Source organism: Meleagris gallopavo, chromosome 2, assembly GCF_905368555.1.
Source record: "Meleagris gallopavo chromosome 2, MGAL_WU_HG_1.1, whole genome shotgun sequence".
Classification (NCBI taxonomy): domain Eukaryota; kingdom Metazoa; phylum Chordata; class Aves; order Galliformes; family Phasianidae; genus Meleagris; species Meleagris gallopavo.
The window spans coordinates 46,982,258-47,003,662 of NC_139405.1; the positions used below are offsets into that span (position 1 = coordinate 46,982,258).

The 21,405-nt window shown below is 40.6% G+C and overlaps 1 protein-coding gene across 4 annotated transcripts in view; it reads left to right on the forward strand.

Moving 5' to 3' along the window:
- The window catches only part of SASH1 (SAM and SH3 domain containing 1), a 516,773-nt gene that overhangs the window by 477,596 nt on the left and 17,772 nt on the right, over nucleotides 1–21,405 (forward strand). For all 4 annotated transcript variants that reach the window (XM_085216996.1, XM_085216997.1, XM_085216998.1 and 1 more), the window contains 6 exons: nucleotides 4,788–4,920; nucleotides 9,077–9,423; nucleotides 14,458–14,529; nucleotides 17,147–17,290; nucleotides 19,927–20,062; nucleotides 21,161–21,330. In XM_085216996.1, coding sequence (XP_085073122.1) covers nucleotides 4,788–4,920; nucleotides 9,077–9,423; nucleotides 14,458–14,529; nucleotides 17,147–17,290; nucleotides 19,927–20,062; nucleotides 21,161–21,330 — 1,002 coding nt within the window. The remainder of the gene's footprint in view (nucleotides 1–4,787; nucleotides 4,921–9,076; nucleotides 9,424–14,457; nucleotides 14,530–17,146; nucleotides 17,291–19,926; nucleotides 20,063–21,160; nucleotides 21,331–21,405) is intronic.

Below are 21,405 nucleotides of genomic sequence, written 5' to 3' on the forward strand. Positions count from 1 at the left end.
AATTGGATATTAAGACATTTCCCAGTTTCTTAGATGGGAAGTTTCCTAGAGATTACTGTTTGGGGCTTGACAATTACAGAACATAAAGTAGGTTGTAAAGGTTTTACATTCCTTTAAATGGCTTCATACAGGTCATGTAAAAGTCATGTATGTTTTTCTTCATGGAGCTGAAACAGTTTAATCAGTTGTGATAGCTTTAACTGTCTATTGTTCTGATGTTTCAGGACAGTGCTCAACTTCTACTTGGACCTGGCTGGTGGGCTTTGCTTATCTTATGTTTTTTAAGGGCTACTGCTTTAACCCTGTAGTGTTTCCAAACCCAGTGCTGCCGAGAGCTAGCTAGCTACTTCTGATTCACGTTTGGCCAATTAATTCCGAATAAATGTTAGGGGTGTGTGCATATGTGTAAAGACTTGTCCAGAGGGAGAAGCTAGTATTATACATTGTTCTTTCTCTGGCGTGTGAAAGGGGCTGGATGTTTTACAACTAGACAGCGAGGCATGCTCCTTCTCTCCAGAGCAGGCAGCAGTGAATGAGAAAAACACTGCAGAGAGCAGAGGACACCTAAAGGAGAATATCAAAGTGCATGTGTTAATTTCTTACTTGCTCCTGGATGTACAGCATTTTACTCTGATCTTATGTTCAAGGCAGTGCATAGCCTTTAGAGATTCACAAGTAAGAAGGGTGATCCAAACAGACGAGGTGATAGGGGAAGCAGGGGGAATTGGTCTCTTGCAGGCTTGCGAATCTGTTTGCAGGCTTACATCTGCCTTTGTTAGTGATGAAGAGCTGTGCAGCGGGGATGGGCTTTGGCCTGTCTGCCGTTTCCCAGCCATGTGGTACGTGTAGGCTGCCGCCCTCCACATGCAGTCCTGGGTGCTTACAGATGCTGTTAATTTAGCCCCCGTTTCCCTGTGGCCTTGCATGCGCTTGTGCAGCAGATCTCCAAGCTTGGAGCTGGCGGCCTTCCGCGCCGTGAGAGCACTGCAGATGTGCTGGGGACACACTTGCTCCAAGGCGAGCGGGAAGGCGGCTCCGCCCGGCCGGCACTGCCAAGAGGCCCCACCAGCCACGCTGGCTCCCCAGCAGCGCTATCTCTTTAAAGCAAGCACAGTTTTCTGTGTTGGCTTGGCCAATTTGTTATGGTTTAGGACTGTGGAGCCAGCTGTCTGCAATCTGATGTAATGTTGCCGTGGAAACCAGAAATGAAACACTTAAGCATTCACCACAGAATTACTACATATAACATTAGCCAAAATAATTAAAAGTTGAGCCATATGGGCCTTCGGATGGAAAAATTGGGAGCGGAGGAGATGGAAGTTAAGTTGTTCCTATTTACAGTACTGCAAATCCGCTTGTTTTCCCTTTGGAACGCACAAAGAGGCCTGTGCCCACGGCAAGTCAGGGTGGCTGAGAGGCCCTAGCTGTTCCATCAGCCCCACAGCCGTGCTGAGACTGGCGGGGCAGTCCTGTGCACCCAAGTTCAGCAGGCCTCCCTGCCTACAACAGCCTCTGCAGACACGGCATCCCCTTTTTAACAGGTTATGCCTGCTTACTTTCGTAGTGCTGTGGTGTGCTTGGAAGGTGGCAGGGCAGAAGGAAACAGGGCGCTGCAGCCCCCTGCCGGGGCACGGCTGCTGAGGCTGCGCTGATGCCTTTTGCCAAGCCTGCTGCAAGTTGCAGCGGCCAGGCTGATTTTCCCATCGGAGGGCAGGAAAAGCAACCAAAAAAGGCCATACTGTTATCTTGAAAGCGGGAGAGGAAAAAAAAGACTGGATGAATCAAAATGTCGAAGTTTGATAATTTCCAAATATGTCATTGAAGCCTGAATGCTTTACATTTCTGTTTTCTGTTTGATATTAGCTGCAAAAGAAAACATTGCTTGAGCTGGAAAATTAAACTCTGTTTTCCATGTGCCAAAATGGAATCATTTGATAATTTTAAGATGTTTTGTTTTGTTTTGTTTTTAAATAAAATAATTTGGAAATCAGGAAATGGATCAAAAGGGATAATTTTTCAAAACAGGTTCGTTTTCAAGGAATCAGCATTATTTGACACAAAAAAAAAAGTTTCCTGATCAGCACCAGTGGTATAATTGCAGATGTTTGTAGGCCTTTCTATGTAACCTTATTAGCCATCCTTTTCTTTTACAGAAGATTTTCCATGCCACTTGCTACCCCATAACAGTAGGAAATAGACTGCTGGAGAAAGATTTTGACTTAGTTTTCAGTCAGGCTATTATCCGGTGGTTCCTGTTGTTAAATACAGGCTGTTCTTAGTTCTCCCAGCTGAGCATCGGGGCTAGGAAGTGTCTGTCAGAGCACATAAAGGACCCTGGCTGCTGGAACAAAGGATGCTGAGAGTCCTGAAATGGCAGGAAATACCAGCTAGGCCTTTATTAGGGTGCACTTTTATTTATTTTGAAGTGTGGTAGGGATCTACCCTACCTCCTACTTGGGTTGGATGTCGCTACCTTGTATGGGGGCTATTTTGACACTTGCTTTCTCTGCAGTAGTAATGAATGCGAACATCAGATATTGTAAAAGCTTTTGTTACTGCCGCTGAGTCTTTGTAGAGGACATTGAGGGGGACAGGTCTTTTTTGGACACTGGTGGTACAGAATTCAGGCTGGTTGATCTGCGCTGCAGCATTCTTATTCATCACTGAAATCCTTGGAGGGAGGTTTTTTATAAGCAGGAGTCTTACAGACTGAAGACAGATGCAAAGTAATGAAGGAAAGGAGTGGCTTAGAGTAATTGCTTTTAAAATAAATGTACCTGGAGTGCAGAGTATGCACGATGGTTGCTTGCTGGGATGTGCTTAATAGCCTAAGAAGTCTTGACTGAACTTGATTACAGTCAACAGTCCATTCTTCATCTTATCTATATATGTCTGAGTTATGTCTTGTTTGACGTGACACTAAGTTGTCCCAGCCATAATCTCTGAATTAATGCTCATCTTGCTGCTTAATTTATCTTGATATAAACAAGTCTGTTACTCCTCTCTATGGCCTTATTTCTCCTGAAGGAAAATTATTAATTACCTATCCAGTCTGTACCCATAATAAATGCATTCCTGCGGCTCTTGGATGGCAGAATGGTAATTCCTACCACCATATGTTGCCCATTTGGTATTCTTTCTTGTTTTGGAGTATCAGGAAATTTGTGGAAAAACTGTAATTGGCAATGCCCTTGCAGAAAGTGATTGGCGTTTGCTCTGGCGTGGTTCTGCTGGTTCTGTGAAATGTACTCCTGCAAGGGAGACTTTCAAAGCAGTGCTGAATCCTTCAGGCACTATTTGAGCCTTTGAAAATGTACTCGTGTATATACAACTGCTAATTGGTGTCCTGTCCTGTGGCATCCACCGTTATTACCACATCCAGATATTTAAGTGCAGTTGAAAAGCGGAGAGCATTTTTATATATTTGGGTTGTCTTTTATTCAGTCTCTGGATAAGCAAAGACAGCATTCTTGTAATGGAAGAGGAGAGAGTGGCCTTTTTATTTTTTTCCTTCCCTTTTTTTGGCTCACATCTGCTGGGGATTTTTCTTTTTTTAAAGTTTAATTAAGGAGAAGGAGAAAAAGGATGAGGATGCCATGGAAACCCAGATAGCTCCACTGACAGGAAGTCGCATAAAGGTTTTAGAGCCAGCCATTAGGAATGCAGTGGACTGGCTGGGTCCATGGGTGAACACAAAGTGAGGTACGCAATCTGCACCACGCTCCAGCTGGAGCCTGCGGCACGCAGGAATCTGCAGTGCACAGTGCCAGGGCTATCCTGGCTGAGCCTGAGCATCCTGCTGGCCTCCTCTCCCTTCCCCCCACCACCACTTGCATTCTGAACTGATTAAAACAGAGGAAGTAGCACATCGAGCGCTGAATCTGGCTCAAAAATCGAAGCCGACTTCTCGTTCACAAGGAGTGGATTGTTTCAGCTTGTTGTGTCACTGCTGCTGGAGAGGGAGAATTTTTTTTTGTCTCTGTAATGTTTGATGCTTGAGGGAAAACAGCTGGAACTGAGCATACTGGATCAGATGCAAAACGAAATGGGATGCTGGGGAATATGGACTGCACTGTATATCTGAAAAGGTCAGAGTTTTCCCTTGGTCAGTGTTGGAGGAATGCTGTGTCCATCCTAATTCCAGCCTCGAGAGCCTTCAGGAGGACTGCAGGGAGCAGGGAGGAGGAAAGGAGTTTTTTGTAACTGCAGCAGCTTGAGCGAGGCAGATGAGGTCTCCTCCTTCCTTTTCCTTCCCGTCCCTTTCTTGTGCTGCTGGCTTTGATTTTCTGGGAAGACTGAGGGAAGAAAAAGAGAAGTCGCCAATGACAGAGTTTTGGTTTGGAGAAGCTGTTTATAACCAGGTTTAATCTGCAAGTTCTGAGATGCCAGACAGAGCAGTGACTGACCCAAACCACAGGAGCGTAACTGGTATGGTAAGAAGAGCCCTGGGAAAGAGTCCTGCCTGAAACGTACTGAGAGAGGACGTGGAAGTAGTTATTACACAATGCATGGGAAGAAAGACGAGGGCAGGAATGCATTTCAATGCCTAGAATCTTACGTTGCACAGATTTAGAAATCAAAATGGTATGTCATGCTTTCAGAAAAAGAGAAAGAAAAAAAGAAAACCTGCAGTAATTTAAATGTTTCTCTCTGACCTGGGCTGAAAGTATAACACCAGTTACAGAGCTGCATTGACACGGCGCAGCAGATGAACTGGGTTAACTTGACTTAAAGGAGCGAGCGGTGGAACAACTACTTTATTAATATTCCCTTTGTTTCTTTGCCAGTCAAGAGAACAATCCGATGATGAAACAGAGGAGTCGGTGAAGTTTAAGAGATTGCACAAGCTGGTAAATTCTACTCGCAGAGTCAGGAAGAAACTCATAAGAGTGGAAGAAATGAAAAAACCCAGTACAGAAGGTAAAATCAACACATATATGACTAAACTTGTATATGTGAATACATTTTTCTGTTGAGAGGGAACAGAAGGGGGCAGGGGTGGGAAGTTTTGAGGGGACACAGGGAAAGGCTGCTTGTCTATGATGCATGCATTACCCGAGTAATTACATTTTGAGACAGTAGAAGGAAGAAAGTGACTGTCTAGGATGTGGTTACTGCCGATCTGGCATTTCCAGAGCCCTTCATTAAGAGATTAGAACTTGGTTTACGTTGCATGCCCCACACTGTAGAGGGAATAATAGTAGAAGCGATTGCAGCCAGCTGCCCTGCAGGCTCTTCAGGGAGGTAAACAGAGCAGCCCCTGCTTTGCTCCCATCTCCCAGGCCTGTGTGACAGCTGTAGGGATGATACACAGGTGAAGCACTTAGCAAATTTGGGAAGGGGAGGGGAGTGACTGGCGGGTAGAGCAATTGCATACGTTGTATTGTTCTGTGGCAGAAGTACAGAAACTACATTGGATGTTCTCATGGGATAGCTGCTGCCTCACATAACATTAACTCCTCATTCAGGAGGAGTCTGCTTGCAGTTTGGCTCCTGATTGAGCCATGCTGCCAAGGAGAGGGGGAGTGGAAGGGAGAGTGGAGGAAGAAGAGGAGGAGGAGGAGAGTGGGGAAATGGGAAACAGAGTTCAGCCCCTGGGAATGCCGTGCTGCAAAATTAACTCCGGATGCCCTGTATGCGTGTGTGAGCACTCAGACTGAAGAACCCTGAGCCTCAGAGTAGCCCTTCTGCAAAGCCCTAATTGAGTCCTTACTGGAACTGTGGGTACCTGTCTATGATAGTGTCCTTCCCCCAGGGTCATGTGCCATGGCTTCCCTCAGCTTTGTAGTGAGCTGAGCCATATTTTATTTACTTCCGAGTGAATTTAAGGAGAATGTATGCATCTTCTCAGGTATGTGGCAGGAAGCTGTTGGCAGTTTTATAATCTATCTAACCTCTCCCATGCATAATGGTGTAACTAGCTGGAGTGAAATGCTCAACCACCTCAGGGCTCTGCACCGGGCAGCTATCTTGGTCTGAGGAAGTTTATATCATCTCATAGGGGAGATGAAGAGGCCTAAGTCTGGGAAGCAAAAGCATGTTTTATGAGAAGGGTTGGGCAAGACAGGGCCATTTTTCTCCCTGCTATTAGGAAAGAATACCAGAGATGCATTTCCTACCTTGGAAAAAAGCTGCAGGGAGCAATCAGCCTGAGACCCCAGGAGTGGGAGCAGCTGCAGGAACAGGCAGCTGAGAAGTTACTGGGTGTGTAGGTGCCTTCCTACAGTTTGACCAGGTTTCTCTTCAGCTTGTTAACTGTCTGGTTTGCTCTCAATTCCCTCTCTCACAGTGCTTCACTTGCAATTCTATTTCATCTCATTTCCTTTTTTTCTCCTCAGTCTTTCAGTTATGTGTCCCAGTTCTTTCCAAATTTTTTCCAGTGAGTTTTTCCACCTGCACTCCTCACAGACAAATAACTGAATTAACTTAAATAATAATAATAATAATAATCTTACTCTGCTTCCTTGTTTCTCCATCTCCTGTCCATCTTCTCTCTTTTAACTCTAGGCTTTTCTGAATAATTCATCTATAACTCAGAGATTTTATCTTATCTAGCTAGCACTGTGGCTTGGTTTTTTTTTTTTTTTTTGGGTCCTGGCAATCTCCACAGCAAGAAAACAATATTGTTAAATAACAATATGGATTGCTTACACATCGTTTCTACATAAGTAGAAGGCCCTGTAAGTAGCCTGTTACACATTAGGAATAGATATGTCCTTTTTTTTTTTTTTTTTTTTTTAGTAAGGTCTGGCCACACAGAAGTTTTAATACAGTGCATTAAAAATGCTTTATAAATACTATAATAAATATAAATACTATAATAAATATAAATGTTCCTCCTCACATTTTGTAATAAAGGTCTGTATTCTTGTTTAAACATGTCAGAGAATTCTGCAATATCACAGATCATACTGTGGTCAGATTTGGGGATTTCCGTCTGCCCTTCCAAGTTACCTGTGGTTGACCAAATTGGTTCTTGAGCTGTTTGTTGTTATTATTCAAAACAGTATGTAAGCATGAAGTTATGTGAAATCCTAGATGGCCAGATTTCTGAGATTTGGATATCAAATTTGATGTGGTAGCATCAGTGTAATTACAGTAAATTTGTCAATGTTCAACAGCTTTTGTCCAAGCATGACAATAAGTTCGATTTGTAAACTGACATGAAATATCCTAGAAGAAAGATTATTCATGATCCTTCTCAGAAATTCCTTCTCAAAGAATAAGAACTTTGCCAAAATTCCATATATATTTCCATTGTTTTTAAAGAAAGGCATCCTAGTCTGAGATCCTCCTCACATGTTTCTACTGTTGAGGAGTAGTAGAATATTTATTGCACTAAGCATAAGTTTTGGTGATCTGATGGTCACTAGAATGTACCAATATCTGAATCCATGTGAGTTTTGTGTTAAGTCTTCTCTCAGTAAGCTGAATAACTGAAGGTTCTATTTCTTGGGCACCATTCTTATACAACGTTTAAAAACAAATCACATCTACATCTGTGTCATTATGGCTTTGTGTCACAGACTTAATCCAAATAACATCTGTTAGAGTGTTGACACAGAATGCATATTTTACAATCTGTTTAAAAACATATTTACTTAGTGGACTAAAATTATTTATCAGCACATATTCAGTCTCAAGACAATGCCAATTTTTTGTTCAGACTGAGAATCAGTGAAGGAAAAAGAACAGATTGAACAGTCCAGTGGAAGTGGTGTTAAAGTCAAACTCTTATGTGCAGACCTACCCCAGAAAAATTCTCACGAGCAAAAGTTGTGTCAGATGTATCCACTATTCCTTCAATGTCACACTGAGTTTTATGTTGGTAGAATAGTGTCTTAGCTTTTGCAAATAAGCGACAAACATGTTTTTCCCAATGAGACAACTGAAGATGAGACAGGAAACTTATACAAGGAAAATAATGCTCTTCTGTCTTAAATTCTTCTCCCAATTATTGAATTATTGAGTTTAGTAAATCATAGGCATTTTAGAAATGGTTCAAACTTGGTTTAGAACTGTAGAAGCCATCAAAGAGGAAAGCGAAGTTGGATTATACTGAAAATTTACGATTTCTGTGTGTGTTTCTGTTACATACACCCAAATGCAGTAACATTTATCAAGCAGGACTGAGCAAGATGTGTACTCTTGTTTGATTCTTTTCTTATTACTGCACTGAATATCTGCCCCTACATTTTGCACAACAGAGAACGCTAGGGAAAAATGTTTCTTAAATGATAAACGTGATAAAGAATCACAGCTTCAGGTAATTTTCTCCATTCATTCTATTTGAGAAAGGAGTCCTGGCTGTTTTCCCATATCCAGAACTTGTGTTTCAAAAAGTTTTCTTCCCTTTCTATGAAATATGTATTTAGTGAAAACAATGAGTTTCTGTCATTAGCAGAACACTGCTGTAGTTGGAACAACCACAATTTTGACCTACTTTCTTTTTTACTTTAGATCTGTAAATTCTGTTTAATTAAAGTTGCTTACTTTTCCCCTATCAAAATCCCAAGTCTTTTCATTTCAGCCCAAACCTCAGCTCTGCAACTTTCTGGGACAGATAATGATTTTTGCAGAAAAAGCATTGGAAAACTGAACCTAAATGAGTGATGCTTGTGTTTGTTTGTTTCTTTTTAATACCAAGATATACTTCCCACCTATTGTAATTTCATTAAAGCTGATTTTTAAGAAAGCATCTTATGCAAGTATCAGAAGAAAAACTTAAGAAACGTGTCCTGGTTCCGGTGTTTCAGGATTTCTGAGACCATTTGAGGTCTCATTTAGCAGCAGACGAGTGAGAAAACCTTAAAATGATAATTGTTTTACTTACAGGATGTTGTAGTCTACATATTGTTATCTCATCTCAGAAATCTCACTTCACAAGTGGACGTTGATCCTTCAGATTTACTCAGCTGCAAATAGTTTCTGAGCTTCTTGTATCTGGAAAATTTTTCCCGCAATTTTAAATGGATGGTTGTTGATATGTTAGTTGAAAAAAAAAAAGATTTTATGGAGAAATGTTTCAGGGAATTATGAACTATGATGTGTATTGTCTTGCTTTTGTCCCCTGCAGGCGTAGAAGAGCAGTCGCTTGACAACTCTGCTATACTGGATGACAGATCAGCACTTTACTCTGGAGTTCACAAGAAGCAATTCTACTTTGATGGTTCCTGCGAGAAGCAGACAGAGGATGACTCGGACTCGCTTACTACTTCTCCCTCATCTAGCAGTCTTGATACATGGGGAGCTAGCCGGAAACTGGTGAAGACCTTCAGCAAAACTGATAGCCGTGGCCTTATCAAGCCTCCCAAGAAACTTGGGACATTTTTTTCTTACCCGGAAGATGAGAAGACCCAGAAAGTTTGCCGCTCCTTGACAGATGGGGAGATGAAGAAGAGCCTCGGCTCACTGAGCCATGGGGTAAGTACAGAAAGCATTTGCTTTTATGACAGCAACAGGCACAAGCACCATCTTCTGGTGTCCCTGGAGGAGATTCAGAGTGTAAGGAAGCAGATCCGATTGAAGAAAATGGATACTAACTATTCCTGTTCCAGAGCTTTTCTTTGCCAGCGCCCTGCTAGGAAAGGAGCATCCACCACAACTTGTGACCTACAATTACTGCGGCACAAAGCAAAAGGGGGTGGAGGTTGTGGCTTCCCAAACAGAAGGCTTCGAGGGCGCACTTCTGTCAGCGAGTTCAATATTACCTATGTGGTGGAGAGAAGCCTATACAGTCACCTCAACCTCTCACAGCTGGTGCGTCCCGTTACTGACAGGACCCTGAGCAAGGCTGACAAGCAGGACCTGAGGAGATGCCTGCTCGAGGAGGATGAGGAGGCCAAGAGGAAGTGGGCTGCCACAGTGGATCGTTGTACTAAAAGGGTTCTCTTGAGAATCCACCAAAAGTCTGTGAGTCAAAGAGTTTACATGAAGGTGGTCTTCCAGTTTCTGTGAGGTTGCAGTCAACTCTGTTTCTACTGTATATTTTAAAGTAAAACATAGTGCTTCTCCTGCTTTCCTTGCCTTTAGAAAAGCTTATGCACTGGAATTCAGCTACAAGGAAAGAATATGACCTTATACCATGAGGAGTTTGATACAATCACATCAGAGAAGAGTTTTGTGGAGTGTGTGAGAGAGCAAACATGTCAAAATGCTGTTTTTTTTTAAAGTCCTGTAGAATGTAAATTGAGATCACTGATGAAAAGCTTTGAGACATTATGAAAACTTTTTTTTTTTAACAATGCTTTGGAAGTCAGCATTCTTTTAAAGGCATACTGAGAGAGTTAAAAAATTTTCAAAGAATTGAGGCATGCTTAGTTAATTGTGCTCAATTTCTCTCCAGCTGTCTGACACTGCCTCATATTGGCCCTTTCCCATTCAGCTCGCATCTCACCAGAATGCCCCACCCAGCTCTGTAGTTTCTGTCAACACACAGGTGCAGAAGGACAGGGAGTTTTGTATTATCTAGACACCACCCTCCTGGTTGCTGCTCACCACATCAGAAGAGTTCCTTCTGCTCTTTTCCTGGCTGCTGCCTCTCCTTTTTTGCATGAGGTGAAGGTGTTCTCTTCTGTCAGAGCAGTGTGGAAAAGGATCAAAAGGAGGCAAAAAAAAAAAAAAAAAAAAGAAGTGCTACCGTAAAAGGGGAAATTAGATGATTTGAGCATTCCAGAGAGACCCAAAGGCTCTTCCTGGCTATATACTTAGCTTTGACAATACCCTTCACCATGATGTTGAGTTTCCTGGGAACTTGCCTTTGGGGCCAGCCAGATTTCCAATGCTGAAACAGCTAACTCTTTTCTTGTTGACAGTGTAGATATATTCCCTAGTTCAGTGGGTGGAAACAGCAGTTCACTCATAACATGAAGCAAGATATTCCAGTGAAGATTACATTAGAAAAAGAGCTTTTCCTCTTGAGTTACAGATTTTATTTTGAGAGGCCTACTTCATATCTTCAGGTGTGAGGTATTCTCAATACAAGAGTCACAGCCTTGTTCTTCTGAATTATGTGTGGGAGTTGACCAAATCCTTGTGGTACATTTTTTGCTCTATGGACCTGAAAGTAAGGATTTTTTTTCCTACCCACTGCCTTTAATTGGCTACTTCAGTATTTCTTCTGCTGTAACTACTTTCCCTGCCACTAAGATGATAGTGATTATTTTCCTATTTTCTAAGGCTGTCTTTTTAAATACAGACACCAGCAACAAGCTTTTCAGTTCTTCTAGAAAGTAGTTTTAACTACAGTCATTTCATTATGAAAACCAGCTGGAATGACTTTTGCTTATTCACAGAGATACAATCAGAGAAAAAAATTGATAATTTTGTTGTTGTTGAGGAATTCCTCTGTTAACTGCTTCTCCAGCCTCATTTAAATGAAATAAATGGTGGAAACACACTCTTACAAGCTTTTTCACTGCACTTCTTCCTGAAACAAACTTCAGCTAATGCCACTCCTTCTTAGAAACACTTAATGTTTGTTTGCTGCAACCTCAGGGAAATTGCAATGCCTGTGTATTCAGTGGAATTGGTCACTCTGTCTTGCCTTGCCATTCATTTTTGTCATTTATTATACTTGTTTCAGTGACCTGGACATGCATGGAATTTTCAAATAGCATCAGTTTTTCTTTTCTCTCAGAAATACAATACTTTGGATTGCATGGCCATTCCATTGAATATCCCTTTCCTCATCCACAGACCTTTTGTTTGGTACATAATTTCCAGGGTCATTACTGGAACTGAAGGCAGAAGATGATGTTAAGTGTATGGGAAGATCCGTAATGAAAGAATAAGAATCCTTAATGTGGTACATGTACTCAGAAGCTTTTGACCAACAGATGTTTTGATCCTGTGAGGCTGCTGCAGGAGGAGGTTTGGCTGGTTTGACAGATGAGTTTGCTCAGAGTAGTTGCAGATGTCCTTTCTTCATTGTTGGGATTACCATACGCTATAGGATTAGTTAGAATGGACTCTTTACAGGACATTACTCACAGCTAAACGTGTTGTGCTTTAAAAAGTGATCTTATTACTTGTTGTTGATCTCAAGTTATGGCAGTTTTTTTGATGTGTGTGAGGCCTAGGCGAAGCTGGCTTTGAGTTTCAGTAGCTGTGAAGGGTACAACACTCAGTGTAAAGCCAGGAAAAAAAAGCTCTTGAAAAGTAGTTAGTGTGTATGTTGGTAAGTAGTGAATGGAGCAAGAAGAGCGCTCGTGTTAGTAGAACTAACTGATCTAATTGCTTATTCAGTGGTGCTTTATCAAGTTTGCTTCTTTCTGTCGAAGTGTTGAAGAAGACTGGTGGTTTTCAGGTGGTGAGTCTTCCCAAGTACAAATTCACAAGACTAACTGAGTAATCCTTTGTAGTTCTCATCTTATGCTTAGAGTGTCTTAAGCTGAGATTTAGAGTGTCTTTAAAGTTATTGTCTTGAGTAGTTCAGGCCCTAAGAATTTACAGTTCACAAGTTGCTGATTCTATGCCTCCTGATTGTCTCACATCTAACTCCAAAGAGAATACTTATAACAGAGATATAACTATCTCAAAACCCCTTCTTAGTGCCCAGAGTTGAAGCCATACAAATAAATTATAACTGCCATGCTCTTATTTTCCTGTATTGCCCTTTTGACAAGACCAGTTGTTTGATTGCTGTGCATCTGGTTGTTCTTCAGATAGAAAAATAGCCAAAGACTTGACCTTTTGGATTGCAAGGCAAAAGTGGGATTCTCTCTGAGCCCCCTAAGTGGCTGGTCTTTGGTGCTACCAAAGCTTTAGTAGAAACTTATCTGTTAGGCAGTCTGGTTTTGGCTGTGGAAATGCGACTGTATTGAGTTCGATTGCCTTCTGCTCTTAGAAGGGAAATGCTATCATAGTGCTGATGTTCTTTTTCATGCAGGATGATTATGATAAAGTGCTTCTGCACATTCAGTGAAAACCGAGTCACTCAAGTGATTGTGCCACTGCAAATACGATATACTTTCTCTGAGAAGTAGCAGAGCTGCCATATACCACTAGCGCTGTGATTGTAAATACCTAATCTGGAATTAGGGCTTACTGAATCACTGGGACACAATGCTTTTGGATAAGCGGGTATTGTTTTTTCACTCCTTTTACCAAGTTCTTACCCTGCAAGGCCCCTGGCACTTCACAGAATCACAGGGGTTGGAAGGGACCTCAAGATAAAGCCCTGATAAAGCAGGTACCCTACAATAGGTTGCACAGGTAGGCATCCAGATGGGTCTTGAATATTTCCTTCTATGGAGATTCCACAACCTCTCTGGGCAATCTGCTCCAGTGCTCTATTACCCCTACCGTAAAGAAACTCCTCAGTATGTTAGTACAGAATTTCCTATGTACGAGTTCTAGGCCATTACTCCTTGTCCTTGCTACACACCACTGAGAAGAGCCTGGCCTCATCCATTTGCCTTCCACCTCCCTTTAGATATTTATAAACATTTATCACATCCCCTCTCAGTCTTCTTTACTCCAGGCTGAGCAGGCCCCGGTAACTCAGCCTTTCCTCATATGGGAGATGCTCCAGGCTTTTAATGTTCTTTGTGGCCCTCCACTGGACTCCTTCCAGGAGATCCCTCATGTTTCTGAACTTGGGAGCCCAAACTAAACACAGTATTGTAAATGTAGCCTCACCAGGGCAGAGTAGAGGAGGGGAATCACCTCGCTCGATCTGCTGGCCACGCTCTTTTTAATGCACTTAACGATACCATTGGCCTTCTTGGCCATCTGGCCACACTGCTGTCTCATGGCCAACCTGTTATCCACTGCGATTCCCCAGGTCCTTCTCCACAGAGTTCCTTTCCAGTAGGTCATCCCCTAACCTGTACTGATGCGTGCGGTTATTCCTCCCTAGGTGCAAGACTCCACGCTTGCTCTTGTTAAACCTCATCAGGTTCCTCTCTGCCCAACTCACCCAGTCTGTTGAGGTCTTGTTGAATGATAGCACAGCCTTCAGGTGTGTGAACCTAGACTTCCCTCTATTTCTGTGGAAATTAAGTGTATACAGCTATTCCCAGAAGGTAGGTTATCCAGTGCTTTAAAACGTTGGTGGTTCTCTGTTTCACTGCTACTGTGAAGTAAATTATGAAGGCAGATGAGAGTGCTGAGGTGGAGTTGCTAACAATCTGGAAAACTTGATGCATAACATCAACAATTTCCTCAGACCAGAAAGTCTTTTTTCTTTTAAAAATCAAGAGCCGGCAATAGATGACTCAACAGCAGCAGACCTTATGCCAAGGGATTGTCTCTGGAAAAGACAAATGACTCAAATTGCTTTTAACAGCATTCTAGGTTTATGATCTCCCATCCTTTTGTTTCTTTGTTTGTTCCCATTTTTGCAGATGTATGTGTATTCACTGGTGTTCTCCAAATCACAATATTTTGAGTGAGCAATCGCTGTGATAAAACTGTTTCCATCATTTATTAGTTTTTTTTGTTGTTGTTTTTCAGAGAACCTGCAGCTTTGGAGGATTTGACTTGACAAATCGTTCCCTTCATATTGGAAACAATTCTGACCAAATGGTGAGTATAAGACAAAAAAGCAGAGGCTTGAAATAGCATAAAATGAAATGCACAATAGAGTTATAATAGACTGAAGTGTAATTTAGGTCTGTAATAGCAGTTTGAGAATCCAAGAAAGCAAAGTATCTTTGTTAACCACAGACTTCCTTAGCTTTGAGAATAACATATCCACCCATATCCATGTATGTATAAGTATTTATATACCATGTGTGTTAGGAGGCAAGAACAAGTGATCAAAGTACAGGTCTGGGAGGCGCATCTGTGAACTATTCCTGTGTCTGACTTCCTCATAGCATCCCCTCAGGCAAGTCATATGGTTACTATACTCTATTGCTAAAACTTATTTGAAATAATGAAACCGACTTCATTCAGTGAAGATCTGCAGATTATTTGAGTAGAAGTCACACGATACGGATTATTTCTTTTCTCACTGCATTTAAGAGTACTGGAGTAGACCAGGACCTCATTGTTCTGGATGCTGCACAATTAATCTCAGAAATCTTTGTCTTTAAGGGAGCTTTTTATGTACAATAAAATAACACTCTGGAGAATTGATTCCATTTTATGTTATTCATGTTAATCCCAGTGTTGCTGTTGGTCAATCCATAGCCAAAAATAATACAACAGAAACGAGCCAGAACATTTTATCAAATGAAATTGTCAACATATTTTTTTCTTTTTCTCCATATATTGTTTTCTTTCTGTTTTAACTTTGGCTCCAGTAACTTCTTTGTTCTCTTAAATAAAACATAAATTTCAAAACATTCTATATACTAGCATTTAATGAGCTGATTGGGGTTTCTTTTTGGTGGTGGTGATTTCTTTGCTTTTTGCAGGATTTTTATTTATTTATTTATTTATTTATTTATTTATTTATTTATTTGGATGGATGGATGGATGGATGGATGGATGGATGGATGGGTGGGTGGATGGATGGATGGATGGATAGTTTCGTTTGGTTTTAACATCATAAATTCCCTTTTCATTGTCCAAAACTGTTAGTGGATATTCATCATTATATTCATCAAGTTTCAACTCAGTAAAACAGTTCAAACATGCACTGATCATCTTTAAGCATAGGTAATTTGATATGTTCATACCATGTTTTTGATATAGGAAAGTGTGAAGTCTAGTAATTTTCCTGCTAACACCAGTGGTGGGACAGGTACAGAGTCCCAGACTAGTGAATGCAGATCAAGGTTGGTTTGGACTTTTTGAAAACATTTTGAAGTCCATTAACCTAAACATGTTGGATGTGTTGGTTTGTTTGTTTTTTTTTCCAAAAAGGTAAAGCAAATAGTTGTCCTTAATTTCTGCTGAAAGATGAAAAGTTATCAAAGAAGTTATAGTCACAATCAACTTGTCAAGGAAAAAATGTTAGGATGTTCATTAGTTAGTTGTCAGCTGACCTTCAGATATACTTTTTGACAGAACATCAGTAAAGTAAGTAAGTATTAGGGTATAAGTATAGGGTGTAAGTACAGGGGAGGAAATAGGTAACTCATTTATGTAGAATGCAATGTACATTTATTTTAGTGTGTGTTACTTTGTGTATCTAAGTTTTCTTTTAAAGGATTAAATCAGAGACCAAATTCAGTTGTCAACCTGACTGCTACCGATCGGATTTTGGTCCTTTTTGCATTGTGATTTTTGTTGTATCTGTGCCAATGTAAGCGCTGGTAGTAACTCTTACAGAGATGCCTTGCTGTAGTTCCTGAAATAATGGAGAATGAAGTACTGTGTTTATCATGCTGCCTAGAAAATATGAAAAAGGGCTGAGTCATATAAATTCTTCAATGTTAGCTGATCCATGGTAATTCTTTGCATGCACTTGTGGTGTAAGTAAATACCAGCTATCTTAAGCTAGTTTAGAAAAGGTTAAATACATTCAAAGCAGCTGGCTTCTGTTGCTATATGTGAACCAGCTAATTTAGTTTGGTAGCAACCTGTGTGCATGCCTCAAGAAGGTGCTAGTGCAACCTTTTACCAGAAATTGTGGATCTGGTAGTATTTTTGCTTTTTTTTTTTTTTTTTTTTTTTTAAATAAATAGTTCACAGTAAAACCATAAAAGTGCTCATCAAGAGAGGTTAGCTGATTGCCTGTCTGAAAATAGAAGGTAAATTTGAGTAGCCAAATAAAGGTGTGTATGTATGTATGTATATCTATATATAAAGGTGTGTGTGTATATATATATATAGCGCTAGTGTCTCACACATAAATATATTGCTAGTGTCTCAAAAGTACCCTGAGTCATGTTAAGCTGTAATACTACAATACTGACCCACGTGAGAAGAAGCTGCTGTTGTGTGTCCCATCGGTAGGGCTTAGCTTGAAGTTGTTGAGTTCTCTTGTCAGATCACCTGCTTACTTGAAACTCAAAGGAATAAAGGCATGCTAACACAGCCCACTACCATCTACACAGTATCTACAGAAAAGATTACCAATTAGGCCTTAAGAATAAGGTAGGGCAAACTGTTACAGTGCTAGCACAACATTTCAAAAGTGAATTTAAAGCAGTAAACAGGAGGCATCCTGTGTAGGCCTGGGTATCTCTGCTGGATAGTCAAAAAATTATATTCTGTATTTTGTGGGCATAAATCCTTTTTTATTTTACAGGGCAAAGAAGGCGACTTTGTTTATAAAGAAGTAATCAAATCACCCTCTGCCTCCCGTATATCTCTGGGTAAAAAGGTAAAATCTGTGAAAGAAACTATGAAGAAAAGGATGTCTAAAAAATACAGCAGCTCTCTGTCTGAGCAGGTATGTAAGATCTGCAGAGGACTCTATTTAGCAGAAGTGATAATCAATATTGATTACCATGCTTCAAGGTATTACAAAGCATATGTAAAGAAACTTCTAGCAAGAGTACGTGCTGTGGCTTGTTCCTATGTTCTCATGAAATCCCTCATTGTGAAATGGTTTCTTACAGAAGCACAACCATGAAAATGCATTTTCAGATTTTCATTCAAATAGCTCATCAGCAGAAGCCTGTAGTTTGATGGCATTACACATCTTGCTCTATGTTTCCATCTCTTTGCCTATCATCATTATTTATTAGGAGAACTGGCCAGTGACACAGGGTCAAAGAAATATCTATTAATCTGCAATTTACACCTTAGTTTAAAATCCCAGCGTAACTTCACATTGACAGTGCCTCTGTACTGTTACATGTTTTCCATCATAGCTTGCTCACTGTAGCAGCTTATTAAAACCAATGCACAATGCAGTCAGAAGAGACATCCCACAGAAGATTTTATTCTTTCATTATAGAATTTTTCTTAAAGGCAAACTTGAAGTACATTAATTGTAAAGAAGACTTTGAATTTTAGTGGCATAGGAACAATTGCTGTCTTTTTCTGTAAACATCCCTTCTGATACATAGTTTGGATTCTTCATACTGGTGGAGTGTCAAACACTCCCCAGTATTTGTTTAAACCATTGAAATGTGTAAGTAATAGCTTAGGAAACCATTGAAATGTGTAAGTAATAGCAGAGCTTTCTCTGGCAGACATTGCCCCCAAGTGGCCTCTTACCAGTTGCTGGATAGCCAGGATTGCTTGCAGTCAGAGGAGCAGAAATGGAAACGGAAATGTCATGCTGCACCAGAGAGAATTTCAGTATTCATGCAAAATACTGTTGGGCATAGAAGGAGCTACAATTAATAAGATTCAGAATAACAACTCCAAACTGCACAATCTGGAGATGGCACAGTAGGCAGATAGATGACCAGATCTGTGCGAAGTACAGCAACATTAGAATTCCTTTCCCTATGGGACTGTTAGCCCTACTTGTTCATAACAAGAGACAGTGCCACGGTTATGGTTACATTTCAGTTATATTTAAGACATTTTTGTCTAATGGTATGATTTAAAATGCTTTGATGTCTGACTGGCCTTAAAGTGCCCGTCTTGAAACTCTCCCTAAGGAAGAGATACAGTGAGAAATTGGTTTACAGTGGGTTAGCAACACTTGTGCTCTCTAGCTTTCTCCAAGGTTGACTTGACCTCTGAAGTCATATGCTGTGATGAGTTTTTTTCTGATGATTGTGCAGCATGCAAATAATAGATTTCATCTAAAAGCTTCAGCACATCAACACAAAAAAACTTTTTTTGCTTGCAAGTTAAGCTGCTTTTGTTTTCCAGCTTCTTGGCACAGTCATTTTAGAATATTCTTTTTCTTGCATGACTCAAACTATGCCAGTATGCCAGCCTGCATTCAATGAAAACAAGCAAAAATTGCTCTGGCAACAAGTAATCTGCTGCTTTGCTTTAACTGTGTGTCACAGTGGCTAACAGAATTTCAGGCTAGGAAAGACCGTTTGGATTTTCTGCAGTGCTTAACTGAACGAAAAAAGAAATTGCTTGCCTATTGCGTATGTAGCAGAATAATTTCTCAATGCATTTATGTTTATGTGTATTATCTATGTTATGCATCGTCCTCATTTCCTAGTTAGTTTGAGCTTTCCTTGATAAATGAAGAATAATATCACTTACATGCAAAAATGTACATGGGTCACTCTGAAAGTAATACCTCCTGTTTATTTCAATGGAAATTACAATAGGTACAAAGAGCACAATAACTCTATCTGATAGAGCAAATTCGCAGGTACAACATACTATTCTTCAGTGTAGTCACCACTTTTTGTTATGCATTTTTGCCAACAATGAAGGAATGTCTGCATACCACAGTCATCAAAATCTGCATGGCTATCCAGATCCTGGCTTGTTTTTCACGTTACTGTCACCACTGCTGAAATGCACCACCCACAATCTCCACTGTGTTCACATCCACTGGATGTTTTTCTGTGTGGAGGAATTAAGTTCCACACCTTTGCTTCATCAGCACTTCCACGTCAGATGCCATTGTTTCAGACTGCCCCTCTGCTGCTGTCTGTCACACAGCAGCAAAATGTAATGGAACATTGGTGGGGAGCTTCAACATCTACTGCTGTAGCAGTGCAATAAAAGAAGAGGCACTGCTTTCAAGGCAGCCTTCATACTTTGCTGGGTGTCTGATTTGTATTGTCTGATTTGTTCGTATTCACCCTTGTGAATAATCCTGACTCAGAAAACTGAATTCAACTTGAGCTGTTTGGCAAGTAGTGCTGATTTTAAAAAAAAAAAAAAAAGAGTTTTTAAACCTTTGAATTTGGAGTTTCCTGTATTATTTCTTTCTACTTAGAGTTCTAGCTTTTTCAGTCTGCTGTGCTAGCCATCATGCCTAATGAAGTGGGGTGTCTGCCACAGCTGAATACCGCTAATTAAGTTGATAAATGTAAAAGCTTTCCTCCTGTCTGGTAAAGAGCAGGAAAATACAAGAAGTTCCCAAATGTGAATGAGCAGCTCCTGTCAGTGCTTATGTTCCTTTATCAAACAAAATGATTCAATGCTTTTCAGGAGTCGAGCCCTGGAGTCATACCAGGTTCTCCACAGTCGCCGCCGCCAGACACTGACTCCCTGGACAAGCCCAAGCTGAAAGCTGGTGGCTCAGTTGAGAGCCTGAGGAGTTCCTTAAGTGGTCAGAGCTCAATGAGTAAGTTCTGTTGTAATTGTGTTGCTCCATTTCTGTGGTTGCAAGGAACAAAGATCTCCGCAGTAAACAGAATCAGAGAAAAGCAAAGGAGGGGCAGTGGTTATAAATAAAAAACAAACCAACAACAAAACAAACAAACAAACAGTGTTAATCACTAAGGTTTTACGAAGGGCTATAAGCTGTTCAGTGCAGACTGTTTTTGCTCTGCATTTATACAGAGCCATGGAAAAGTGAAATGGTTCTTTCTGGCTTCATCTGCAGGCTCCTGCTGTTGTAATACAGCTGGTTTAAGTGAGAGCTACAGCCATTCGCCTGTAACAGTGCAGTGAGAGTGCTTTTTCCATTCCAGATAAAGGGTCACTAGAGGACAGGCATATCTTTATGCTAGACTTCTCTTGAGAACTCCTGCTGGGCTTTTTTGTTTTTGTTTTTTTGCATTTCCCTCCAGAGAGACGTTAAGGTTTTCTCATTAACTAGATAGATAAGTATTACTTAAAACCTCTCTGGTTAAGATTGTCTCTAGCGTAACACAGAACTCAGGCAGGATGCAGATGGGGTGAACTTGCTTCTGTGAATTACTAATAGAAGCCAAGAACATTCTGGGGAAAAACACTGAAGAGAAAGTTCAATTTTTAAATAACTGAAAGTGTATTCTGAAAATCTTCTTTTTAACATCAGTACAAATTTTTGCCAGAAAACTAGCCATGAAGGTTGTTCAGAAACCTTTAGACAGAATTCAAAGCTCACATCGGTATGTTGTTTTTTTTTTTTTTAATGGACAAAACTTTGCAGAAAGATGACATTGCCTGTGGTGTACTACAGATGAGGCAGTAGTTAATCAACTCCTCAGTTAAATATCGAGGAGATGAATTTGGGAAAACAGGAGTGCAAAGTAGATTAACTAACCTTCCCATCACAGGTATGTCTAAGAAATAACATTTAAGGAGTTTTAACTTCCATAATGTTTTCTAGAAAAAAAATCCACATTTCCTAGGAAGCTCTGACTGCTCTTTTGAACTTGTCTCTGTTAATGAACTTTCTTAATGAAGAGATTCTTCTAGTGTGTTCTGATAATGTCTGTCACTCACGTGTGCTTAGGTGGTCAGACAGTCAGTACAACAGATTCCTCAACCAGCAACAGGGAGAGCGTGAAATCAGAAGATGGGGATGATGAAGAACCTCCTTACAGAGGACCTTTCTGTGGAAGAGCAAGGGTTCACACTGATTTTACTCCAAGTCCTTATGATACAGACTCTCTGAAGCTCAAGGTAGCAGCTGTTTGTTTTTAAGGGACCATATGTTTACTTAGGCAAAGCTCTTACTTTAAGAATTTTTTGTGAGAG